The following is a 25,777-nucleotide window of genomic DNA, read 5'->3' on the forward strand; positions in this document are numbered from 1 at the left end:
GATTCCAACAAGGGGACATAGCTTCAGAATTGAGGGACAAAGGTTTAGGGGTAACATGAGGGGGAACTTCTTTACTCAGAGGGTTGTGGCTGTATGGAATGGGCTTCCGGAGGAAGTGGTGGAGGCTGGCTCGATTTTATTATTTAAGAGTAAATTGGATAGGTATATGGATAGGAGGGGATTGGAGGGTTATGGTCTGAGTGCAGGTAGATGAGACTAGGTCAGGGAGAATGGTCGGCGTGGACTGGTAGGGCCGGACAGGCCTGTTTCCATGCTGTAGTTGTTATATGTTATATGACAACTAGGGTGGGGGAAGGGATGGAGAGAGAAGAAATGCAAGGGTTACTTGGTTAGAGAAATCAATATTCATACAGCTGGGTTGATCCTCGTCCTTCTAAAGCTTTCTTTATATATATATATATCTGTTCAAGTGTCTTTTAAATGCTGTTATTGTATCTCTCAACTACTTCCTCTGGCAGCTCGATCCATATACCCACCACCATCTGCGTGAAAAGTTGTCGCTCAGGTTCTATTAAATCTCTCACCTTAAACCTGTGCCCTCTGGTTCTTTATTCCTCTTCCCCTGACTGTGCATTTACCCACTCTATTCCCCTCATGTTTTTATACACCTTTGTAAGATCACCCCTCAGTCTCCTACGCTCCAAGAAATAAAATCCTAGCCTGCCCAACCTCCACCTGTAGCTCAGACCCTCGAGTCCTGGCAACAGAGGAATTAGATTCAACAGAAACTGGCATACGAATTTGATAAGTAAGGAAAGCCATCGAAGAATAAGATGGTTGGAAAATATAGGGACAATTAGATAGCTGATTAAAAGTCCTCTTCCTATGGCATACAACTATCAGCAGATTTAACCACTATCTTTCCAAGGGCACTCTTCCACAACTGGCCAAAGTTATTTACGGTATTACAAGATTGTACCTGTGTGCTTGTCTAATGCCTTGAACTGGTGCCAGGTCCCCGAGCAGTAACTTTAACAGTGTTGTTTTACCAGCACCATTTTCCCCCACCTGTAGACAGAACAGAAATTATAGATCAATAACAGCAAGTGGCTTCTGCACTAAAATGTATATGACATTTTGAGACACTACTTTGAAAGGAACTAGATCCCTCAATAGAGGAGTAAAAAAAAACACAAGCGAAGAGATATATTAATTGATAGAAGAATTATGAGGGGGAGGAGCAACCTGCATGTGCTCTCAAAGAGCCGTGACTGCAGGCAAGGTGGGATTACACTTGATTTCAAACAGCACAAACAGATCCTGTGTAAATTTTCTGTTGCCACATTGCAATGCTCACAACTGAAATGCACACAGCATGCCCAGAGGGACCTGTCATTTGAGTGATGCACAGAGGCCGTTGTGACAGCAGCTGTGTATGTGATGTCCACACAGGGCACAGCAACACCCTCAGGCATTCACTGTTCCCATACATCCCATGTCTGCCCTTCCCTCCTGATCACCATTGTGCTCTCCTCCTGAAATCATTCCTGTTGATGGGAACACTCAGACCAAAGCCTCTATATTTTGCCAAAACACCAATCACGAGACAGCAGTTCTGTTCGACCATGGGAAGACTAAAACCTGATCCAAAGCAACTGCAACTTCCATGGTCTGTTTTACACCTAGAGACATGGGAGACAGCAGATGCTGGAACCCAATTGAAAATCCAAACTGTGGAGGAACTCACCAGGTCAGGCAGCATCTAGGGAGGCAAACAGGTGGTCATTGTTTCAAGTAAAGACCCAACACCAGGATTAGTAATGTAGGATCTCAAACCAAAATGTCAACAACCCCTGTCCCTACAGATGCTGCCTGACCCAGAGTTCCCCCAGCAATTTATTTTTACAGCTTTACATACTCCCCATAAATCCCCAACAACCTCACGGGACAACAATCAAGAATAGGGACCTGAGTCAATTGTTGCCCTTCTGAACACATGGGAGCTGAGACCAGTTGTGGCCATATTACTGCTGCAGCAGAAAATTAGCTTATGCTGGGGATCAATCCCGATGTAACCATGCAAATGTTATCCTCTGCCTAACTGGGCGAACAGACAGGAGAATCACATTGACTAGCTGTCAACAAAAAGTGTACTTTCAACTACTCTGATCTGGTGCAGAAACAGACATTAGGAAGTGTAAGGCATCCAGTAACAGAATAAATGTACGTACGATGCAAATCCGTGAGTCCTGATCAGCAGACACTGAGAGATCTTGAAAGATGGGACACTCAGGGTTATAATTGAAGTCTACCTCAGTCATCTGTAAGATTGGAGGGGACAGCTTCTCAAAATTGTCAGGGAACCTGAGGAGGAAGACAGAGTGTCACGGTATGAATTCTCAAAGGGGAACATAGAAAGTGTCAGATTACAGGGACAGACTGACGTCAAATTACAGACACATGCAAAGCCTTGCTATCAATGGGAAGAACAGCCGCACAAAGTAATATGCCTCCAAATCCTTTGGTCCCTGGTTTTACAAAGTTTGGCAATAACGTGTCTGCATTACACAGGATAGTACCTGGCTTAGACCATAGTTCTCAGGCTTTTCCTTGCAGCCCTTCTTAAATATAGACACATTTATTTATTTATTCGTGCCATCACACAACTGTTTTCCAATACCAAGCAAATTTTAGTGTCATGTCATTGGCCTCTGCAAGATCCTTTACAGTGCATGTGTCATGCAGAATGTCACAGCTCAAGAGATGTTCCATAGTCTGGAGGCTCCGTCCACACTCGCAGTCTGCCGCATCTTCAGTATATCCCCATTTCAGCATGTTCGATTTGCTCCTCCCCATGCCTGTCAGCAATCTGTTGAGACTGCGCCAGGTTATCCACGGTTGGTCGGAACTTGGTGGGAGTTTCTTAGAGGGATCGATTGCCATGTGAATGTCTTCCAGAGATTTCTCTTGTCTCTCTTCCCAGAGTTTGAGCCTTCTGGACGATGCACTGCAGTCCAGGGGATGGACAGAAGAGAGGAAACGTCTGCATGATTTCAAACGCTGAGGTAGCAAAGGGGGGTCATGTAGGGGGTGTCTTTCATCCTCTGATTGTCTAAGCCGTTCTTTTTGACTGGCTACAGCTCGTCTGATTCCAGGAGGTGCAATGCCAGAGAGTAGGTAGATGTTGTCAGTCTTGGTAGGTTTCATGCATCCGCTGATGCAGCGACAGCTTGTGTTTAGCACAGGATCAATCTTCCTTGCATGAGCTGAGCGCTCCCATACTGCGCAGGCATACTCAGCAGTGGAGAAGCAAAGAGCCAGAGCTGTTGATCAAATGGTTTTAGAATTGCCATAGCAGGAGCGTTCTCGTCGCGGTCCCTGTCAGATTATAGAAGTATCTGCGAATTCTGCTACCACACCACACACTGTATCCATCGCTACCAGCTACAATTCCCCGATCCAGAGGCAAATGTTACCTCAAGAACAAGACAGAAGGTCCTTTTCAGGAACAGCAATCACAGTTCTGTCTTTCAATGTTGAAGGAATTTCAGCAGCCAAACAGGAGCTACTAGGTGACATCTGAGTCAGAGACACATTGGCCACACAAGTCATCTGGCACCTCACCCATATCTAATGGTCATTCATTTATTTCAGTCAGGGCTCCTGCACCTTCTTCTTTAGCTTCCCAATATCATCGGATGTATCTGATCAGGCTTGGAAAATGTATCTACCTTCATACACCTTATAACATCCAGCAGCTCGTTGACCGTAACAAGGACTGTCCTCAAGATATTTCCATTATCTGTCCCAAATTCCCCAGACGTCTTTCTCCATTGTAAAAATAAATGAGAAATACTCATTGAAGACCCTCCTCAAGAGACTCTTTTAATTCCAGTTGCCTATATCTGAAATATGCTTACTTTAAGCTTGTCATCTTTCCCTTACACGCTCACCAAAATATGCTGGCCCTGAACCTTTACCAACTCTCTTTTAGAAGAATCCTACTTGTCAGATTTCGATTTACTGATCATCTGCTCCCGATCAACTTTTGTCAAGTCCACTTTTGCAGTGTTGAAATCAGCTTCCTGCCATGTTCATTAGAGGACCAGCCTTGGCCCTTTCCAGAATTACCTTGAAACTTAAGAGAATTGCGATCACCTTTCTCAGAGTTCATCCACTGACACTTCCACCACTTGTCCAGTTTTATTTCCTGATATAGAGTACATACCTGTCTCTACTACGACCACAAATTGTCTGCAAAAACACTCTAGGAACATTTAACAAATTCTGCCCCATCTAAGCCCCTTGCACCAAGTAAATCCCAGTCAATATTGGGGAACTTTAAATCCCCCATTACTGTAATCCTATGCTCTTGCACCTTTCTGTGATTTACTTACAGACCTGTTCCTCTAATTCCCTCCGACTAATTGCTGGCCTGCAATTATAAATCCAAACCTACATTAAAACCCAAGCTCACCCCTCTCTTGTTGCTAGGTTTTACGTGTACAGCCTGATTAGATACCTCCAGGATATTTTAAGTATGACCACGATGTTCTGCCTATTTAGCAGTGTGACTCTCCTTCATTTCAGATTTCCAACTGCTGGGGTATTTAATATCTCACGTGCATCCATCTGCACAAGAATATTCCATTATATTCCTTGAAAGTGGTGGAAGGCCCTGGGGAACTATTCGCAATGGACCTCCTAACTTCTCCAGTTCTCCTGAAGAAGATTGTGTCTCAATCTTGAAAACCCCTACCCAACAACTCTGTTGGAGATCTTCACCAGGACTGCAGCAGTTCAACCCAACCTTCTCAAGGGCAGTTAAGAATGGGAACTAAATACTTGCCCTATCGGTGATGCCCAGACTCTACAACTTAACTCACTCTCAGCATCTCTTGTAGCCACAATTTAGATATCAGTGCCCTCAAGATTACAAAGGTCCCTGTCTATTTCTCTTCTCAATCGTTGCTCATTAATCTTTCGTGGCATGTAGAAATGAGATTGCATTTGGAAACTACAACAGATTTGAAGCAGTTTCCTCATTTTTGACATTTCAGGGAATGTTCTACTCTGCTGGGATATGTTGGGGACAACTTTCTCAGTGCAATTTCACCAGTCTCCTCAATATTGAGAACTTCACCCAGTAGTCCGCTTGCACAGGAACAAACCAGTAACTCATCATACAGACTACTGAACCGCTTAGAATTGGCTCTCTCTTTGCCTCTCTCTGCCATCTCACTGACAGCAGCATTGTTAAGTTTGCACAGATAGCTCCGGTTCCTCAGCGCATAGACCAATGGCTTCACTCTGAGCTTCACTCCATTCCTTGGTCCCCGCGCGTGCTTCTCACCTGATCGTCACTTCTGGCTCCTTCTCAAGAGGCTTCAGCTCTGGCCTGGGGAATAGAAATGGCACATATGAAAAATGTATTGGAAACTACACAACCAAATTACACAAAAAGACCTCAAATTTCAGAGAACAGGTCCCTTAGAGTTATATCAGAACTTCAATCTAAAACTATAAAATTCTCCCTATCTGCTCTAATCCCAGAATTTGCAGGTTGCAAATTAGATTATGTAGACATAAGGCAGTTCGGCATATTCAATTAGAAAATCTCCACTGCAAAATCGGGGGATTTCATTAATATTGTCACTGAATAGATCAGCATCTTATCCCACTGAAGTATTCAAGCATTACAACCAGAATATACTCATGAGTTAAAGTCCTGACAGTAATGAAGCTGGTCCATAAATGGAGAGGCTAGATCCAGTAAATACTTCACTAGTAAGCTTCCAGCACACTCTTAACTCATTCTGGTTTACCAAATTCTGGTTTACCAGAATGATATCAGGATTAGAGTGTATTAACTATAAAGCAAGGTTGGGCAAACCTGGATTGTTTTGTCTGGAGTGTTAGAGGTTGAGGAGAGGCCTGATAGAAATATGTACGATTGTGAGAGGCACAGATATAGTAGACATCAGAATCTTTTCCCCAGGATGGAAATATCAAAGATCAGAGAGCATAGCCTTAAGGTCAAAGGAGCAAAATTCAAAGGGGAAGATATGCGGGGGCAAGTATTTTTTTAAAAAGGTGAGTGACTGGAATGTGCTGCCAGGAGCGGTGGTGGAGGCAGATACGATAGAGGTGTTTAATAGGGTTTTGGATAGGCACATGGCTATGTATGGAATAGAGGGATATAGATCATGAGCAGACAATGGAGATTAGTCTAATTTGGCATAATGTTTGACATGTGGGCCGAAGGGCCTGTATCTCTACTGTACTGTTCTATGTTCACTCACTAAATTTATGTGCTGACTCAAAATGATAATTATTCGCCTTTACAGACCATCTTTTACATCACTTTCAGAACATCCCAAAATCTTTTTGTTGTGTAGCCAAAATCCATAAAGCTGAGGAAAAGGAGCTAGAAATAATTAGTGGAGGAACTGCAGATGCTGGTTTACAAAAAATAATACAAAATGCTGGAGTAACTCAGCGGTCAGGCAGCATCTCTGATGTTTCGGGTCGGGAACCTTCGGACTGATCAGTCTGAAGAAGGGTCTTAACCCTATCTATGTCCTCCAGAAATGCTGCCTGGCCCATTGAGTTATTCCAGCACTTTGTATCTCTAGAAATAATCAGTCTCGGACAAATACCCTGTCAGAATGCATCAACAACACACTGGCCAAATCTCTTGGTGAAATATTTAACATTTCGGGTAAAACTCTCCATCCATTTTTCACCCGAGCCCTGTGTTCACCATGTGGCAACCAGCAGCCAAGTGTATGCTGCACTCACCTAACAATAACACACTGCATTGCTGCAAGCAACAGACTGTAGCTTTCAGAAAATAGCAGCCTCTATTCGTCTTTCATGATAGTCAAGATTCATGATTTATTTTAATAAGTTGGATAACAACGTAACTAGTATTACATCTAAATTACCACATAGTGATTAAATGGTGCAAAACCGCCCTTAAAAAGGTGGCACAGTGGAACAGCTGTTACAGCCAGGTGTTGTCTATGTGAATCGTTCTCCCTGTGACCGCATGGGTTTCCTCCAGTTGCTATGGTTTCCTACCACATCCCAAAGATGTAGGTTAATTAGCTTCTGTAATTGCCCCTGGTGTTAAGGGAGTGGATTAGAAAGTGGGAGAACATAGAAGTAGTGAATGGGTGATCGATGGTCGGAGTGAACTCGGCCCAAAGGGCCTGTTTCCATGCTGTATCTCTGAACTAAACTTAACCGCTGATCCATGGAACAGCAATGCCAGCTGTGTTTTGAAAACTCTTCCTTGGGAACAAACTGACAACTCCTCCAGATTTTTCATTTCAACAACAATTTAAAGAGAGAAAAGAACAGCAAGTCTAATTAATTATCCAATTGTTTTGACTTATTATTAAACTCCCTGTTGTGTGCCTTCAATACTTACAGTTTTTCCAGAAGTTTCAGCTTGCTCTGTACTTGTGAAGCTCTGTTGGCATTGTATCGGAACCTGTCAATGAACACCTAAAGGGTTTAAATATATAGATCGTTTAATAAAAGGATCATCACCACGGTACTTAAGGAGGCGGCTCTAGAAATTGTGGACGTATTGGTAATCATTTTCCAATGTTCTATAGATTCAGGATCAGTTCCTTTGGATTGGAGGGTAGCTAATGAGGGTATCCCACTTTTTAAGAAAGGAGGGAGAGAGAAAACGGGAAATTATAGACCTGTTAGTCTGACATCAATGGTGGGGAAGATGCTGGAGTCAATTATAAAAGAGGAAATTGCGGATTATTTGGATAGCAGTAACAGGATCGATCCGAGTCAGCATGGATTTACGAAGGGGAAATCATGCTTGACTAATCTTCTGGAATTTTTTGAGGATGTAACTAGGAAAATTGACAGGGGAGAGCCGGTGGATGTGGTGTACCTCGACTTTCAGAAAGCCTTCGACAAGGTCCCACATAGGAGATTAATGGGCAAAATTAGAGCTCATGGTATTGGGGGTAGGGTACTGACATGGATAGAAAGTTGGTTGACAGACAGAAAGCAAAGAGTGGGGATAAATGGGTCCCTTTCAGAATGGCAGGCAGTGACTAGTGGGGTACCGCAAGGCTCGGTGCTGGGACCGCAGCTATTTACAATTTACATTAATGACTTGGATGAAGGGATTAAAAGTACCATTAGCAAATTTGAAGATGATACAAAACTGGGTGGTAGTGTGAACTGTGAGGAAGATGCTATGAGGTTGCAGGGTGACTTGGACAGGTTGTGTGAGTGGGCGGATGCATGGCAGATGCAGTTTATTGTGGATACGTGTGAGGTTATCCACTTTGGTGGTAAGAATAGGAAGGCAGAGTATTATCTGAATGGTGTCAAGTTAGGAAAAGGGGACGTACAACGAGATCTGGGTGTCCTAGTGCATCAGTCACCGAAAGGAAGCATGCAGGTACAGCAGGCAGTGAAAAAAGCCAATGGGATGTTGGCCTTCATAACAAGAGGAGTTGAGTATAGGAGCAAAGAGGTCCTTCTGCAGTTGTCAGGGCCCTAGTGAGACCGCACCTGGAGTACTGTGTGCAGTTTTGGTCTCCAAATTTGAGGAAGGATATTCTTGATATTGAGGGCGTGCAGCGTTCGGCCGCGGGACGTTTCAGTGCCCGGTGCGGCTCGGCCGTTGGACTTAACATCGCCCGGTGTGGCCGCGGGACGTTTCGGTGCCCGGGGCGGCTCGGCCGGGGGGCCTTCCATCCCCTTGCGGGGGCTGTGCGTGTCGTTTGCCTCGGTAGGGGTCGAGCTGCCTGTCCGTGGGTGCGGGGGGAAGAGAGGGGAAGTTTTGTTGCCTCCATCACAGTGAGGGGGTGTTTGGAGTCACTGTGATGGATGTTTGTGTTGGGGTCGGGTGTCCTGTGTTCTTTTCTTTTTGCTGTATTTTGTGTGACTGCTGAAATTTCGCTCGGTGTTGTGCCGAGTGACAATAAAGTGTTGTTATGTTATGTTATGTTATATGTTAATTCCCGGAATGGCGGGACTGTCATATGTTGAAAGACTGGAGTGACTTGGATTGTATACACTGGAATTTAGAAGGAGAGAGGATCTTATCGAAACATATACGATTATTAAGGGGTTGGACACGTTAGAGGCAGGAAACATTTTCCCAATGTTGGGGGAGTCCAGAACCAGGGTCCACAGTTTAAGAATAAGGGGTAGGCCATGTAGAACAGAGATGAGGATAAACTTTTCCAGTCAGAGTTGTAAATCTTTGGAATTCTCTGCCTCAGAAGGTAGTGGAGGCCAATTCTCTGAATGCATTCAAGGGAGAGCTAGCTAGAGCTCTTCAGGATAGCGGAGTCAAAGGGTATGGGGAGAAGGCAGGAACGGGGTACCGATTGAGAATGATCAGCCATGATCGCATTGAATGGTGGTGCTGGCTCGAAGGGCCAAATGGCCTACTCCTGCACCTATTGTCTATTGGTTCACGCGTTTTTATTCTCAGGATCTTGCTGTCTTAAGTGCAGTGGATAAGCACTGGTCCCACGCTGCTCCCCCTTTCCAGCAGATCACAGTTGGTGTATACCTGAACCTAGGTTCCTTACAACCTAACAGTCTGAACATTGAGTTCTCCAATTTTAGATAACTAACTTGAAAACAACCCCACCCCCATCTCACTCCTCCTCACCCCCACCCTCTTTCCCTGTGCCCCAGCTGGATTGCACACATCCCTTCCCCCTCCTCCTGTCCCCTTCCACCTATATTCCTGCTTTTAGCTTCACAATTCGTACCTCTATCCTTATCACTCATTGGGCTCTGTTCTATGGTCCATGTCTCACTGGATATAAAGTAAAGCTGCCTGCACGTGAGCCATCTCTCTCCATTCCCTGCGTGTTCACATGCTATCTAAAAGCCTCAAACACCACTATTGACTATGCTTCAACAACCACCCCTGTCAGCTCGTTCAAGGCACCCTCCATTCTCTGTAAAAAAAATGCACCACACTTTTCCATTATACTTTCCCCACTGTCCTTGAAGCTATGCCTTCTATTATTTGACATTTCCACCTGGGGAAAAGAGTTCTGACTGTGTACCCCATCTAATTTTATGTATTGCTATCTGGTCTCCCCAGAGCCTCTGATGTTCCAGAGAAAACAATCCAAGTTTGTTTAACCTCTGCTTATAGTTAATACTGTCCAATCCAGATAGCATCCTGATAGCACTCTACAGAACCCTCTCAAAAGTCCACACATCCTTCCTGTAATGGGGTGCCCAGAGTTGCACAAAATACTCCAAATGTGGGCTAACCAAAGTTTTTGAAAGTTGCAACATTAGTTCCTGACTCTTTTTTTAGAGATACAGTATGGAAAGAGCCCCTTCGGCTTACTGAGTCCAAGCCAACCATTAATCACCCATTCACACTAGTTCCATGTTCGTGCACTCCTTGCACACCTGGGCAATTTACACAGGCCAATTAACCTACAAACCTGCATATCTTTGGGATTTGGGAGGAAACCCCACAGGTAACAGGGAGAAGGTGCAAGCTCTGCAAAGACAGCACCCGAGGTCTGGATCTAACCCGAGTCTCTGGCGCTGTGGGGCAGCAGCTTCACCAGCTGTGCCACTGTGCCGCCCACACTGTGTCGCTGTTCTATGCAATGCCTTGCCCAATTCACCACGCAAACCATGCACCTTAATCTTATGGATCAGCCTACCACGAGGGACCTTGTCAAATACCTCAATGACGTCCACTGTAAGCAATATCCATGCCCTACCTTCATCACCCCCTTAAAAAAACTCTAGGCATGCTGACTTTTCCTAACATGCCCATTCTCTTCCAAATGGGAGTAATTCCTATCCCTAAGAATCCCCTCCAATAGCTTCCATACTACTAACGAGAGGTTAACTTCCTGGATTATCCCTGTTTTCCTTCCTAAACAAAGGACAGCATTGACTACTCTTCAGTCCTGCAGGACCTTCCCTGTGGCTGGATAGGTATAGATGTGCAGCACTTTGGTCAACGTGGGTTGTTTTTAAATGTGCTATACAAATAAATTGACTTGACTTGACTTGACAAAGATCATCAAGCCCTCAACAATCTTCTCTCATTGCGAGCTGCCAGGGTTCACCCTGCACTGCTGAACATTTACCTGTATGTGCTCTCTGTACTGATGCTGAGCCTCATATTCCCGCTGCTGGTTTTTCAGCCTTTCCTCTTTAATCTTTACGAAGTTTTCATAATCGCCTCGATACGTCTCCAAACGCTGCGAATGCAGGTGAACAATGTCGGTGGCCACGGCGTTCAGGAAATTGCGATCGTGCGACACAACCAGGATAGTGGACTGCCAGGTCTGAGAGTAGAGAGAATGTTTCAGCACACGATAGAACTGCAACAACTGGATATACAATGCCCTCTCACCATCAAGGGTCATTCCATTTGTTTATTTGCTCCAATTAGCAGTATATTTTGCATGAAAATGCATTTCAAAAGAATAAACTAAACTTTCCACGTTTGAAAGCAGGGCCAGAAACAAATTGGGGATAGGATAGGTATTGGGAGATGAACACAAATCATCAAAATAAATCCAAAGGGAATGCTGAACATGCTCAGAATGTCAGGCAGCATCTGAGGGGGGGGGGGGGAGGGGGGAGCATTTTCAGGCTCAGGTCTTTGGTCAGACCGTTAAGCAAGGAGGTGACAATTTGGTGAGATGACCGTTAATGCAGTTTCTGCCCTTTGCACTACAAACTCCCCAGGAATAAGCAGGACCATAATTTTAAAGCAGCAAATGGCAAAAAGGCCGGTGGAAACCTGGAACTCTCGCCTTCAAAAAGCTGATGGAAATGCAGGCAAGAAGGAAAAAAAATGAAAAGGAACTTGAAGGGCAACCTTTTCACAGAGGATGGTACAGGCCCACCACCAATTTTTCGGCACCCTTGGTACCAGAGCCTTTCTAGATTATCTGTTTTGCCGAACCAACAGAGGTCTCGGCTTCGGAGAGGAGTCCAAAGGTATTGGAGATATCAGCCTCAAAGTCGGCTACGGGAATGGAACTGCTGGTTCCGGAGGGGCTGGAGTTCCAGAGCCCCAGTCATATGGGGCAAATTCAACCCACCAATCGGTGCGGAAGTCCCGATGAGGTCAAGATCAGCTGTCTCACCCAGCCTAGGCACCACATTTTCAGAGGGACTTCCGGGGAGTAGATTTCAAGTGTGCTCTCGTAATTTTGACCAGATTAAAGGATGTGCCGTCTCCAAGCACTGCGAAAATCGGTGGTAGACCAGAACTTACAATCTACCATTGGAAGTGGTTGAGACAGGTACAATAAGAACACTTAAAAGACATTGGACAGGAGAGGAAAGGTTGAGAGGAATATTGGTAAACACAGGCAAATGGCTCTCGCTTGCACGAGGGCTGAAGGGCCTGTTTCCATGCTGTACGACTTTCTGAACGAAGAGCAATGGGAATATGGGGCTGAATTAACAGAAGTGAGTTCCTGTTGATGTTATGAAAATATGGTTAGTGAATAAAATGTCTCACTCAGCACCGATCAAGGCACTGCAGAGGCAGCGGAGAGGGGGAATGTGAATGCAGGTATGAAGAGATTGATCTGGGTATGTTAAGGCAATTCCATTCTTCTATGTTGACCGGATGAGATGAGAAATAATTTTGCAAATGAATGAGCCTCTCGATGATCTCCAGCCACATTTACTCTTTGTTTCTCTGAGTGAAATTTCAGAGTGAGGTAGTGAACAGCACAAACTTTCCCCCATGGGTATTCTGCTGTATTAAATGTCCTATTAACAGCCATAGACTTGATTCCTCTGCCTGAATCTGCACAACTCACCACCAAGGATTCAAGGCAAATCTCTCAGCAAATGAAAATTCCATTCAGCTCCGCAAACCCCTGTCCACAAAGCAAACTGCCAAAGTCCGTCTCTACTGAAGGACATGCAATGATATGGCAGATATGGCGTCAGTGCTAACACAGAGTAAGGGCTCACCTGCAAGTAGTTTTCCAGCCACAGGATGGCCCGCACATCCAACATGTTTGTAGGCTCTGAAAAAAACAGAAGTTAGTTTTAGTGGAAACAGCCCCTTTTGCCCACCGAGTCCATGCCAACCAGCAATCACCCGTACATTAGCACTATCCCACCCACTAGGGACAATTTATAGAAGCTAATTAACCTACAAACCCGCACGTCTAGATGCAGGAAAATGTCCCAATGAACCAGGGGCCACAGTCTTAGAATAAAGGGGAGGCCTTTTAAAACTGAGGTGAGAAGGAACTTTTTCACCCAGAGAGTTGTGAATTTGTGGAATTCTCTGCCACAGAGGGCAGTGGAGGCCAAATCACTGGATGGATTTAAGAGATAGTTAGATAGAGCTCTCGGGGCTTGTGGACTCAAGCAATATGGGGAGAAGGCAGGCAAGGGTTACTGATTTTGGATGATCAGCCATGATCACAATGAATGGCGGTGCTGGCTCGGAGGGCCGAATGGCCTCCTCCTGCACCTCTTTTCTATGTTTCTACATTTCTATGTCTTTGGAATGTGGGAAGAAACTCGAGCACCCGGAGAAAACCCAAGCGGTCACAGAGAGAACATACAAACTCCATACTAAGATCCCCGTAGTCAGGATCGAACCTGGGTCTCTGGCGCTGTGAGGCAGCAACTCTATCACTGCTCCACTATGCCATCCGGTGAAGTTTATTCATGTCACATGACCGAGAACATAAGAATTGTCAGGGTTGAAGCCCATGCTCTATCTATACTTCTCTACAGATAGGAAGTCAGTCATTTCATTGTGTTCAACCTCAAATATTTCAGAGGAGATTGGATGGATATACACAAGATTGATGAAGTCAAGTCAAGTCAAGTCAAATTTATTTGTCACATACACATACTCGATGTGCAGTGAAATGAAAGTGGCAATGCCTGCGGGTTGTGCACAAAAATAATTACAGTTACAGCATATAAATAAAGTTAATAAGTTACTAAACATAGCACAAAAAGTGTCGACAAAAATTTAGTCTCTGGGGTTATCAAAGTTGACAGTCCTGATGGCCTGTGGGAAGAAGCTCCGTCTCATCCTCTCCGTTTTCACAGCGTGACAGCGGAGGCGTTTGCCTGACCGTAGCATCTGGAACAGTCCGTTACTGGGGTGGCAGGGGTCCCTCATGATCTTGCTTGCTCTGGATCTGCACCTCCTGATGTATAGGTCCTGCAGGGGGACGAGTGTAGTTCCCATGGTGCGTTCTGCCGAACGCACTACTCTCTGCAGGGCCATCCTGTCCTGGGCAGAGCTGTTCCCAAACCAGACTGTAATGTTGCCGGACAGGATGCTCTCTACAGCCCCAGAGTAGAAGCAATGAAGGATCCTCAGCGACACTCTGAATTTCCTCAGTTGTCTAAGGTGGTAAAGGCGCTGCTTAGCCTTACCCACCAGTGCGGCAATGTGCATTGCCCACGTCAGATCCTCTGCGATGCGGACTCCCAAGTATTTGAAACTGCTCACCCTATCCACAATAGACCCATTTATCTCCAGTGGCGTGTACGTCCTTGGATGTTTAGCCCTTCTGAAGTCCACAATCAGCTCCTTTGTTTTAGTGACATTCAAGAGGAGGCTATTGTCCTGACACCAGAGTGCCAGATCAGCCACCTCCTCTCGGTAGGCCTTCTCATCGTTGTTGGAGATCCGGCCCACCACCACAGTGTCATCAGCAAACTTGATGATGGAGTTTGAGCTGAACCTGGCCCTACAGTCATGTGTGTACAGGGAGTACAGTAGGGGGCTAAGGACGCAGCCCTGGGGGGATCCTATGTTCAGGATGAGGGAGCTAGATGTGTGTTCCCCCATCCTGACCACTTGGGGCCTGGCAGTGAGAAAGTCCAGGACCCAGGCACACAGAGGGGTGCTAAGCCCCAGTTCCAGCACCCCCTCAACCGGAAGTGCCGGCTCCTCCTTAGCTGATGACCTGAACTCTTTTTATGCACGGTTTGAGACGGGTAACACCACCAGCTCGCCGTCTAAAAACAGCACCGAAGGGGCGCTGGCTAGCGAGGCTGGAGTCAGTACAGTTGTAAGACTATGCCGATACCCATGGCTGAATACCATCGCACGGATAGGAGCCCACCATTTACAGCGGATCTGCAGTTAGGACCAGGTCCCATTCCTACAGCAGATTCCTGAACAATGTTTGGGGAAGAAAGCCTGTCGATCTATACAGGCTGGCCCAACGTATGCATTCAGTCTCACATGGATGTGGCTAACTTTTAATTGTTCTCCGACGTAACTGAGGAAACAGTTTACATCATACTATTAGGAGAAATACCAGGATAACCAGGAAGGGGCAATAAATACCAATGTAGCCACGTACACCCACAGGCAGAGAAGAAAGCAACAGATTCTCTTTGTGCTGCAAAAGTTTGAAAGGACAGTGTTTGAGAAGCGGATGATTTGCATCTCCCCTGCTCAATGACTATGGTCCACATAGCAGGCAATGAGCCACAAAGCTTGTTACTTAGCCTGGCCCCATCGCCTGCCTCGTTTACTGAGGTGACCCTGTCCACTACTCAGCTCTCATTGTCCACAACAGCTCATCTCCGCCACAGTGCTGCTCCGATGAAGCTTGCGAATGTGGTCATTGTGGATAAATTGTGACCAACAATCAGAGATGATGCTTCTTTCGTCCAGGAGAAGCAACTGGCAGGGATCAGAATTCACCCTTCGATAGCATAAACCAGGAGTTTCGGAATGCGAGAGGTATCGACAGGGGCAAGTAACTTCCTACTGGCATGGTGCCACTTTAAGGCACATGACACTCCAAGTGAAGGTGAGAGAGAATTCTTGTTAAGCACAATCATTGATATTGTAACACAACACTGATTAAACAAGAGCTCTGGCACTAACTGGCTGCTTTAGAGATTGCTGAGAACTGCAACAAGGTGAAGCACAAATCACTTTTCATAAAGAGTCAACTTACCATCTAGTAACAGAAGATCAGGCCTGCGATACAAGGAGAGAAGGATTAATGCAGACAACTGCCAAATACCACACAAGATCACACTGCTTGCTCCAGGTTTGAACCCTAACTACCAGTAAGGGAACAAGTCAACCTCGGGTTGAGCACTGAGAATCAGTGAAGGGCAATTTGTGAGCAAACATTCAAAAAAGGTGGGAGAGTGAAACTACTAGAGTATGGAGTTTACTAAATTACAATGGCTTATAATCTGCTAGGTTAGTATTTCACACATACTGTAGCGGAGATCATGTTATATTTTCTGTTGTTGTGGGATGTGTTCTGCATTGTACCGTACAGAGCAACGTATTTGCCACCCTCAGCGTTTCTGCTATTGAAATGAATGAATGAATGAATACGTTTATTGGCCAAATATGTGCATATACAGGGAATGTGCCTTGGTGCTCCGCTCACAAATGACAACACAAACATACAGTTATCAATTAAGAATAAAGCATAAACACATCAAAACAATAAGGAAACAACATTACGGTCTAAACATGTGGGTGAAAATAAACCAGAGCAAAACAGAAACTATAGACTTTGGTTATTGAGTAGAACTACCACTCGTGGAAAAAAAGCTGTTTTTATGCCTGGCTGTGGCTGCTTTGACAGTCCGGAGTCGCCTTCCAGAGGGACGTGCTTCAAAGAGTTTGTGGCCAGGGTGAGAGGGGTCAGAGATGATCTTGCCCGCTCGCTTCCTGGCCCTTGCAGTGTACAGTTCGTCAATGGGGGGAAGGTTGCAGCCAACAAACTTCTCAGCTGTGCGAACGATCCGTTGTAGCCTCCAGATGTCGTGCTTGGTGGCTGAGCCAAACCAGACCATGATGGACAAGGTGAGGACAGACTCAATGATAGCAGTATAGAATTGGACCATCATTGCCTGTGGCAGATTGTGTTTCTTCAGCTGCTGCAGAAGTACATCCTCTGTTGGGCCTTTTTGACTGTGGAGTCGATGGTGGCCCCCCATTTAAGGTCCCTGGAGATGATGGTTCCAAGGAACTGAAATGACTCCACAGATGTGACTACGGTGTTGTTGATGTTGAGTGGGGAGAGGGGAGGGGGAGTTCTTCGAAAATCTCCAATTAGTTCCACTGTCTTAAGAGCATTGAGCTCCAGGTTGTTGCGATGGCACCAGAACACCAGCTGTATCACTTCCCGTCTGTAGGCAGATTCCTCCCCATCCTGGATCAGTCCAATCAGGGTTGTGTCATTTGCAAACTTGAGGAGCTTGACAGAGGAGTCTGTGGAGATGCAGTCGTTGGTGTAGAGGAAAAACTTTTTCAGTCAGAGTTGTAAATCTGTTCAATTCTCTGCCTCAGAAGGCAGTGAAGGCCAATTCTCTGAATGCATTCAAGGGAGAGCTAGATAAGAGCTCTTAATGATAGCGGAGTCAGGGGGTATGGGGAGAAGGCAGGAATGGGGTACTGATTGAGAATGATCAGCCATGATCACATTGAATGGGGGTGGTGGCTCGAAGGGCCGAGTAGTCTACTCCTGCACCTATTGTCTATTGAGAGAGTAAAGGAGAGGGAAGAGTACACAGCCTTGCTGTGCTCCAATGCTGAGGGTCTGCGGGTCCGAGATGTGCTTTCCCAGCCTCACGTGCTGCTTCCTGTCTGTCAGGAAGTTGATGATCCACTGACAGAGGGGTTCAGGCACAGTCAACTGGGAGAGTTTGGAGTGTAGTAGCTCTGGCACAATGGTGTTAAATGCAGAGCTAAAGTCCACAAACAGAATCCTGGCATAGGTCCCCTTGCGGTCTAGGTGCTGGAGGATGAAGTGCAGGCCTAGGTTGACTGGGTCATCCACCGATCTATTGGCCCTGTATGCAAACTGCAGGGAGTCCAGCAGGGGGTTTGTGATGTTTTTCAGCTGGACCAGCACAAGTCTTTCAAAGGTCTTCATGACTACAGAGGTTAGTGCGACAGGCCTGTAGTCATTAAGACCAGTGATCCTTCTCTTTTTGGATACAGGGACAATAGTGGAGACCTTGAAGCGGGCAGGGACAGTGCAGGTTTGCAGGGACTGGTTGAAAATTCTGTGTAGAGGAGCCAGGTGTTCGGCACAGAGCTTGAGGGTAGAGGAGGAAACATCTCCGGTCCTGAATAGCCCCCCCACCTCCGCAATTTCTATTGTTAAACTGGAGTCAGTCTGTGAGGATGTGCAAATTGGTGATTGCAGAGGGGTGGGGTGGGGGGGGGGGGGGGGGGGGGAAGGGGCCAGTCTTGGCCAGACTGGGAAGAGGCCAGTCTTTGTAAACTTGAGTCAGTCTGTGAGTAGGTGTGAAGTGATGGAGGGGGGAGTGATCCCAGGATTGTGTTTCTGTTTCTCGAACCTGTAGTAAAACTCTTTCTGGTCGTTGGTCACCTGACGATTGTCCAAGGAGCAAACCTGCACTTTCCTCTTTTAGTTGTGTAGGAAAATAACTGCAGATGCTGGTACAAATCGAAGGTATCACAAAATGCTGGAGTAACTCAGCAGGTCAGGCACCTAGGAGAGAGGCAATGGGTGATGTTTCGGGTCTCGACCAGGATGTCAGTGGTGGCGACTTGGTGACAGTAATGTCACTGAACATTATGGGTGGTTAGACTCTCTTGTTGGAGATGATTATTGCCTGACTTATCAGCCTACATCTTACTGTTAGCTGGGGCTTGCTTCACCTTCTTGCCGGGAAGGTGCAAATAGAATGGATATTACCATTTGCTGAAGAATTCACAGAAATGCAAAACAGAAGTTTGCAATATGAAATTGTACAGAAAAGGCTAGTAAAACTGTTGAAGGAGAAAGTTAATGTTTCGGATCATTGAGCCTCAATAATGAAAGGACATTGACCTAAAAGGTTACCCATACAAATCCCCACAGATATCATCTACCTTGAGCATTTTCAGCATTTTTTTTTTATTTGCATGTCAACTAAAACAAATGGGAAACCAAGACTTAGTGATAAATATTATTAACATAAACACAGGTAAATCAATTGGGACTGTTGTACTCAACAGTGTACTGAATGCTCTTTCAATTATTGCAAGAAATCTTTATCAATCTTCTAGAGCACACTGACTTGTTGCATCAGGGCCTGGTTTGTTGATTCGAACACCAACAATTTAGGAGGCTACAACAGTGGTAGACTTTGCCTGGCTCATCACAAGTACTGACTTCCCCACCATCAAAGGGATCTACAGGAGGCATTGCCTCTAAATGGCAGCCAATACCATCAAAGACCCACGGAACCTTGGCCACATTCTCATCTTGCTGCCATTATCAGGGAGGTGGTACAGGAGCTTGAGAACCGTGACCACCAGGTTCAAGAACAGCTTATTCCTATCAACCATCAGGCTCTTGAACCACACTGCACAACCCCAACTACAAGCCTACCTCAGCAACTAACTACTATGGACTATGTACAAGGATGCATCAGGTACTTCGATTTGCAGTGTTATGGTGCGTTTGACTACTATTACTGATAATTCAATGTACAATCATTTGCTGCATTGTTGCGATAATGTGCCTGTAAAGTTGCAGAAAGCAAAAATGGTACCATTCCGTTCCCAGTGGATTTGAAAATTAAACATTCTTCACTCTTGACACGGTAAACCACTTACTTGGCAAACAGTGCCCTGGCTAGAGCCAGCCTCATTCTCCAGCCTCCAGAGAACTCCCTGAAACAAGCACAAAATCACCATCAAACTCTCGAACAGAAACATCTCATCAACCTCAAATCAATGAAGGAGTAACACAGGATGAAACGCGGAAGATAATAGAATGCAAGGAATAGTGGATGGAAAGGATATACACAGCTCTTCTAACATGCTCCCGAAACTTTCAGTCTGAACCCTACAAACATCCCCTGCAGTTCAAAATCTATCAATCAAATATCTCGCCATCCACAATTCTCTGTGGCACGGAATTCAAAAAATGTATGACCTTTTAAGAAACAATATCTAACTTAAATCGTAATCCCCTTATCCCGAGTCTATCTATGCCCAGGTCCAAGATTCCTCCTTAGCAGAAACATCCCTAAATCGCTCCCACCATCCACATATTATGTTTGAATTAAGATCACCTCATACTTCTACACTTAATTGTAGAATTGCATAAGTAAAACAGAAAAGAGGAAACCAAGTGGATTTGAGATTATCAAAGGAAACGGGTAACATGGATCACCATTTCATGATGTCATCCAATGTTCTACAATTGACCAATTACCATCAGTGATAGTTTACTATCTGATATTCCCATGATTAATTTAACAATGATTTTTTGCAACTTCTTACCTAGTTGTTTGCTTCTGCATTTTGGAGCTGAATCCCAAACCTGCTAGAACAACTGAAGCCCTAAAAATAGAAAATTTGATTATCAGACCAGACATAGCTGTAGGTTAACTAGGGGGAGAGAGCAAATGTGCATCACATACACAGCACTGTGTGCTCTCTCTCTCATACAAAACATTAGCAGACAGACATTCCCCTGATGATGGCTCAACACCACAGCCTGAGGGGCAGAGATTCAGTCAGACATCACAGCCGTGGCTCCAGTTCCTTTTACTGGGTGGACTTTCAAAGACCCAATGAGACAACAGGTCTTATGGTGCCTTAGCCCAACATTTATGCTTAAGTTAACATTACCATATTGATTACCATGTTTGTAGAATCTTACACCCCACAAACTGCAATTGTTCTTTCATTATAACACATGTCACATCAAAAGGTTACATCACAGGTTAAATGCACTGAGGTATTGCCAGGTTGCAAAGGGCAGTAGATAGGTACAGGGAGAGGAAAGGTTTAGAGGGTTGCGCAGGTAGGACTATCGTAGATGGGGCATCTTGGTTGGCATAGGACATTGGGCTGAAGGGCCTGTTACCATGCTGTATAACTCTATGACTGCTTCTTTGTCTGAGAAGTTACAAATAAAGATGAACATTGTGCAGAAGAACATCCTTACTTCTGACCTTAGAATTGAGGGAACGTCATTACTGAAGCAACTGAAGATGGTCAGGTCTCAGACAGTGAAAAATATTCTTCCTGAGTACAATAGGATCTTGATTAACCGGGCCAGTGGTTTACGGAATGGCAGATGGAGGAGCTTAATTCAGATCAATGCGAGATGTTACATTTCGGTAGGACAAACCAGAGCAGGACTTTCACAGTGAATAGTTTGACCTTGAGTGTTGTAGAACAAAAAGACCCAAGCTTGTCGGTACACAGTTCCAGAAAGTGGCAGACTGGTGGACAGTGGTGAAAGCATTGGCAGATTTGCTTTCATCGATCTAGTACGGAGTACAGGAGCTGGGATGACAAGACATTGGTCAGGCCACACTTGGAGTTCTGTAAAGTTAAGGTTACAGAATGTTGTTAAAAGAGAAAAGGTGTAAAAATATAACAATGTTACCAGGTCTGGAGGGCTTGAGTTCTAAGGAGGCTGGGTTATTTTTGCCTGGAATGTGGGAGGCTGAGAGGTGACCTTGTAATGGTTTACAAAATAATGATGAGCCAAGATTAGGTAAATGGTTGCAATATTTTTCCGAGAGTCTAAAATTAGAGGGCATAGCTGTGAGTGAGAGGAGAAAGATATTAAAGGGGACCCAAGGGGAAAGGTTTTCACCCCGGTGGTGCGTACTTGGAACAAGCAGACAGAGGAAGTGTTACAGTTGGATCAATTACGACATTTAAATGACACAGATAGATTTGAAGGGACATCGGCCAAGATAAGCAATTCGGACTGGTTCAGTTACGCGACTTGATCGGCGTGGATGGGTTGAGGTGAAAGGCCCATTTTCCTGATGCATTAGCTCTAGGGCATGACTCTGAGGGACTCCTGCACAGATGTCCTGTGGCTGAGATGGTTAACCTCAAACCGCCTCCACTATCTTCCTTTGTGCGAGGCAGGAATCCAACCAGTGGACGGTCTTCCCCAGATTCTCTTAAATTTCAGTTTGGCCAGGGCTCCATGATGCCGAACAAATTCTGTCTCAGTTCCACTCACTTCACCTCTGAAGTTCAGCTCTTTTGACCGTTTCGACTAAGGCTGTAACGAGGTGAGGAGCTGAGCAGCCTGAACGGATCCCTAACTGTGCTTCTGTGAGCAGTTGTTTCCCAGTAAGTGCCGCTTGAAACCATGATGGCTTATCCCTTCTAACACTTTGCTGTTGATTGTGAGTAAACCAAATGGGGTAGCAATTGGCCAGGTTATATTGTTTTGTGAGATAAAAGGTTCGTTATAGGAAGGTAGCTGAGGTGTCCCCACCATTGAAAACATACCTGGCTGGAGCCTTGTCTGCCTCGATCTCCTCCAACTTGGCATAGATTTCCGTCAGCCGACCGCTCTCCGTACCATTGCCTCTGGTAGAGAAATTCATAAAACAGGTTTATTTTGCAGCGATCGCTGAACTCCATTATTAACTTGCATCTTGTCCTTCATCCATCTTCTCTTCTCCTTGCTTGACTTTCACAGGATACACAAACTGCCGAACTGGCAATTCTAGCTCAATCCAATCCATCCTCATTCACCAACACACTCACACTTCCCCAGCAGGGAGCCACCTTGAGTAAGCTGGCCAATTTGTCCTCTCCTCAAACAGTCTCCAAGGACAATATCAGCATAAGTCACACACGGAGATCAAATTTAGGTATTTCTACCGTGTCTCACTCAGCAGAATTACCTAATAGTATTACCCCACTCATAATTGGTCCCTTCAGTTAATAAGCTGGAAAGAAATTGACAAAGATCAATGATGGAAGATCCATGGAATGAATTCAGGTCAGTTTCCTGAAGCGATATGTTGTGAATCAAACCAGTGGAACATAGGTACAAGCACAGGCCCTGCGGCCCACAATGTCCGTGCTGAACATGATGCCAAATACGATGGTCGGCATGGACCTGGAGAGGCAAAGGCACTGTTTCCATGCTGTATATCTAAACCAAACGAAGCAACTAGTGAGCTTTTGCAAACACGGCGCCTCCCGCTGCTGCACTTTACTTACAGGCCGATGTTCATTTTTGCCGTCAGCTCCTTCTCCTCACACACCAGGCCTTCACGTATCGTGTCGCACTCCAGCACACTCTGCAGAGCCTGCGTGTCATCGCCAGCCACCTCTTGCTCCACGTGCAAAATGCTGATGTGCGATGGAACGCGGAGACTCCGTGCCGACATCATCTTCAGCAGCGTCGTTTTCCCCAAGCCGTTCCGGCCAACTAAACCATAACGCCTGCCGTAAGCAAGGTGCAAATCTGCACCATTAAGTAAGGCCCTGCAAGGCAGAACGGTCAGGTAGTGAAATAGATATACTTCACCGAATAATTTAATACTCCACCATATTCTTTTAGGACCTCACCAATACCTTCAGACTCCCACGTGCAGATCATCATTGTCCCTAATGGGCCCCATCTCTGGTTACTCCTTTGCCCATAATGAACTAATTGAATGCCTTTGGATTTGCCCAAATCCTACCTGCCAGCGATTTCTTATGAACACTCTAAGCCTTCCAAATTTCCTTTTTCAGGACCTCTCTATCACAGGCCTCTGCCCCCCTTAGATCTCCACACCTGCCATAAGCCCTTTTATCTCTTTACCATCCCCCAATATCCCACAACATTCAGGAGTTATTAATTGTAATATATCAAAATTCCCTGTATTTTGGATAGGTCCCTGAGATTTGAAGACAAATATAATGTCAGTATAAATATAAAATCAAGAACGGAGAAACAAAGAAAGCACAAAACTAGTAGTTAACGTTGCCCGAAATCTCCACTTGGGGAAAACGCTCAACACTTAAGAGCAGGACATCAAGAAAATCATGTTTGACAAATTCATTAGAGTTCTTTAAGGATGTAACAAACAGGGTGCATAGTAGTGTATTCAGATTTCCAGAAGGCATTTGACAAGGTGCCCATAGAAGTTAAAAATGCACAAGATTGGAGGCTTTTCCTGTTTAAGTTCTTGTATTTTCTCCTGAACCGATGTTTCCTACAGAATCCTCCTGGCATCCCAAGGAGTATCCATTTGCTGTAGTCTGTTACATTCAAAATCACACACTCTTAAAATTAAAGTATCCCCTCCACAACCAATTTATGTGACGATAGCAGTAAAAGTATTTGCTTGTTAATTTATACTTTTCTATGCAAGATAAGTTGATACCTGTGGTATGCTTTTCAAATGCAAGATATAAATAACATTTGAAGTAGATCTGCTATGAAGTAGTTGTTCAAAAACTAATTAAAAACCAGGTGAAATCACAAAATAAGTTTCCCCTCCATCTCAACAAAGGCTGCCTTTGTGAGTGGTCTAATTGGGACATGTAGGTTTTATGTGGTTTGACCCTCACTATCACAAACCATTATTCAGCAGGGAGACCACTTTCCTGACATTAAGCTTGCTGACATTTAAATGATGGCAATTATGGAAGCCTCAGGTGAGCTACTTCAATATTAACCATAACACTGATCTACATTGTAATGCATGCAGTTATTTCTTAGATCTGCTCTCTGCAATGTACGAAGACCATCAGAAGCTGTCACTTTCCCTGAGTCGAACATATAAGGAAAAGATGCCAGGAATCCTGAACATGCATAAACACAGAGCAACATGGGAGGAGGGGAATAAAAGAAAACAAGTTCCATGCAGTTAACGTTCTGGCAGAATGGAGATTACATGACAAAAACATGAAGTGTTGCCTGGTCATGGCAACTGATGTATACCAGTTTGCAAGAGGTCCAAACAAGAGTCAATGTCTAAAGTGGTACTCACCTGTCTCCATAGGAGACATCAAAATTTTCAATTTTAATGTCATACGACTTGTTCTTTCCAGAGGCTTCCAAGCGACTTTCTTTCTTATTGGAAGCTTGACTAGCCGATGCTTCCTCCAAGACCCTGGTAGAAATAACACCGACAATTATAAAGCAATTGCTAACAAGACGAAAAATAATTGCAGAGCAAGCAATATTTTTATTCAAGTGACGATCACAAATAAGCATCAACTGCTGTTCTAATCTGTAACATTTGAACTGTGGAGTATTGGATTAGTGCCAGTACTCGCCTGGATAATACTGAAAGGCTTTTTCTATTGTCAGATACAAATAATAGTTTTGGCATTCTACCTCACTTGCCTTTGCACTGTCAAATTATTTTACGCTGTTAGATTTAGTCATAAATACAGCATGGAAACAGGCCCTTTGGCCCAACTTCCCCATGCCGATCAAGATATCCCATCTAAGCTGGTCCCACCTGCCCACGTTTGGCCCCAATTATTCTAAACCTTTCCTATCCATGTACCCGTCCAAATGCCTTTTAAATGTTGCTATAGTATCTGCCTCAACTACCTCCTCCGGAAGCTCGTTCTATATAAACACACGACCGTTTGTGTGGAAAAAATTGCCTCTCAGGTTCCCATTAAATCTTTCCTCTCACCTTAAACCTATGTTCTCTGGTTCTTGATTCCCCTACGCTGGATAAAAGATTCTTTCTATTCACCTTATCTATTCCTTTCATTACCTCTATAAGATCACATCTCAGCCTCCTGCAGTCCAAAGAATAAAGACATAGCCAACTCAACCTCTCCCTGTAGCTCAGGCCCTCAAATCCTGGCAACATCCTCATAAATCTGCTCCGCACTCTTTCCAGCTTAACATTCTTCCTATAGCAGGGTCCTGAGATTCAAAACTGAACACAATAATCCAAGTGCATTCTCACCAATGTCTTGTACAACTGTAACATAACATCTCAACTTCTATACTCAAGAATTAAGCATATGCCAAAAACCACGCGTTGGATCCACGTATTATTGACTGCAAGAAATTGCAGAGTTGTGGATGTA

At 44.9% G+C, this 25,777-nt stretch overlaps 1 protein-coding gene across 1 annotated transcript in view; it reads right to left on the bottom strand.

Moving 5' to 3' along the window:
- Nucleotides 1–25,777, bottom strand: part of abcf3 (ATP-binding cassette, sub-family F (GCN20), member 3) — a 55,808-nt gene that overhangs the window by 12,149 nt on the left and 17,882 nt on the right. Inside the window, exons 6-17 of the mRNA XM_078409919.1 lie at nt 24,712–24,834; nt 22,949–23,215; nt 22,226–22,306; nt 20,240–20,299; nt 19,568–19,624; nt 15,927–15,949; nt 12,946–13,001; nt 11,091–11,291; nt 7,397–7,473; nt 5,315–5,359; nt 2,193–2,325; nt 941–1,029 (exon numbers count right to left, since the gene is read on the bottom strand). Coding sequence (XP_078266045.1) covers nt 941–1,029; nt 2,193–2,325; nt 5,315–5,359; nt 7,397–7,473; nt 11,091–11,291; nt 12,946–13,001; nt 15,927–15,949; nt 19,568–19,624; nt 20,240–20,299; nt 22,226–22,306; nt 22,949–23,215; nt 24,712–24,834 — 1,212 coding nt within the window. The remainder of the gene's footprint in view (nt 1–940; nt 1,030–2,192; nt 2,326–5,314; nt 5,360–7,396; nt 7,474–11,090; nt 11,292–12,945; nt 13,002–15,926; nt 15,950–19,567; nt 19,625–20,239; nt 20,300–22,225; nt 22,307–22,948; nt 23,216–24,711; nt 24,835–25,777) is intronic.

This window comes from Rhinoraja longicauda, chromosome 13 (assembly GCF_053455715.1).
Source record: "Rhinoraja longicauda isolate Sanriku21f chromosome 13, sRhiLon1.1, whole genome shotgun sequence".
Lineage (NCBI taxonomy): Eukaryota > Metazoa > Chordata > Chondrichthyes > Rajiformes > Arhynchobatidae > Rhinoraja > Rhinoraja longicauda.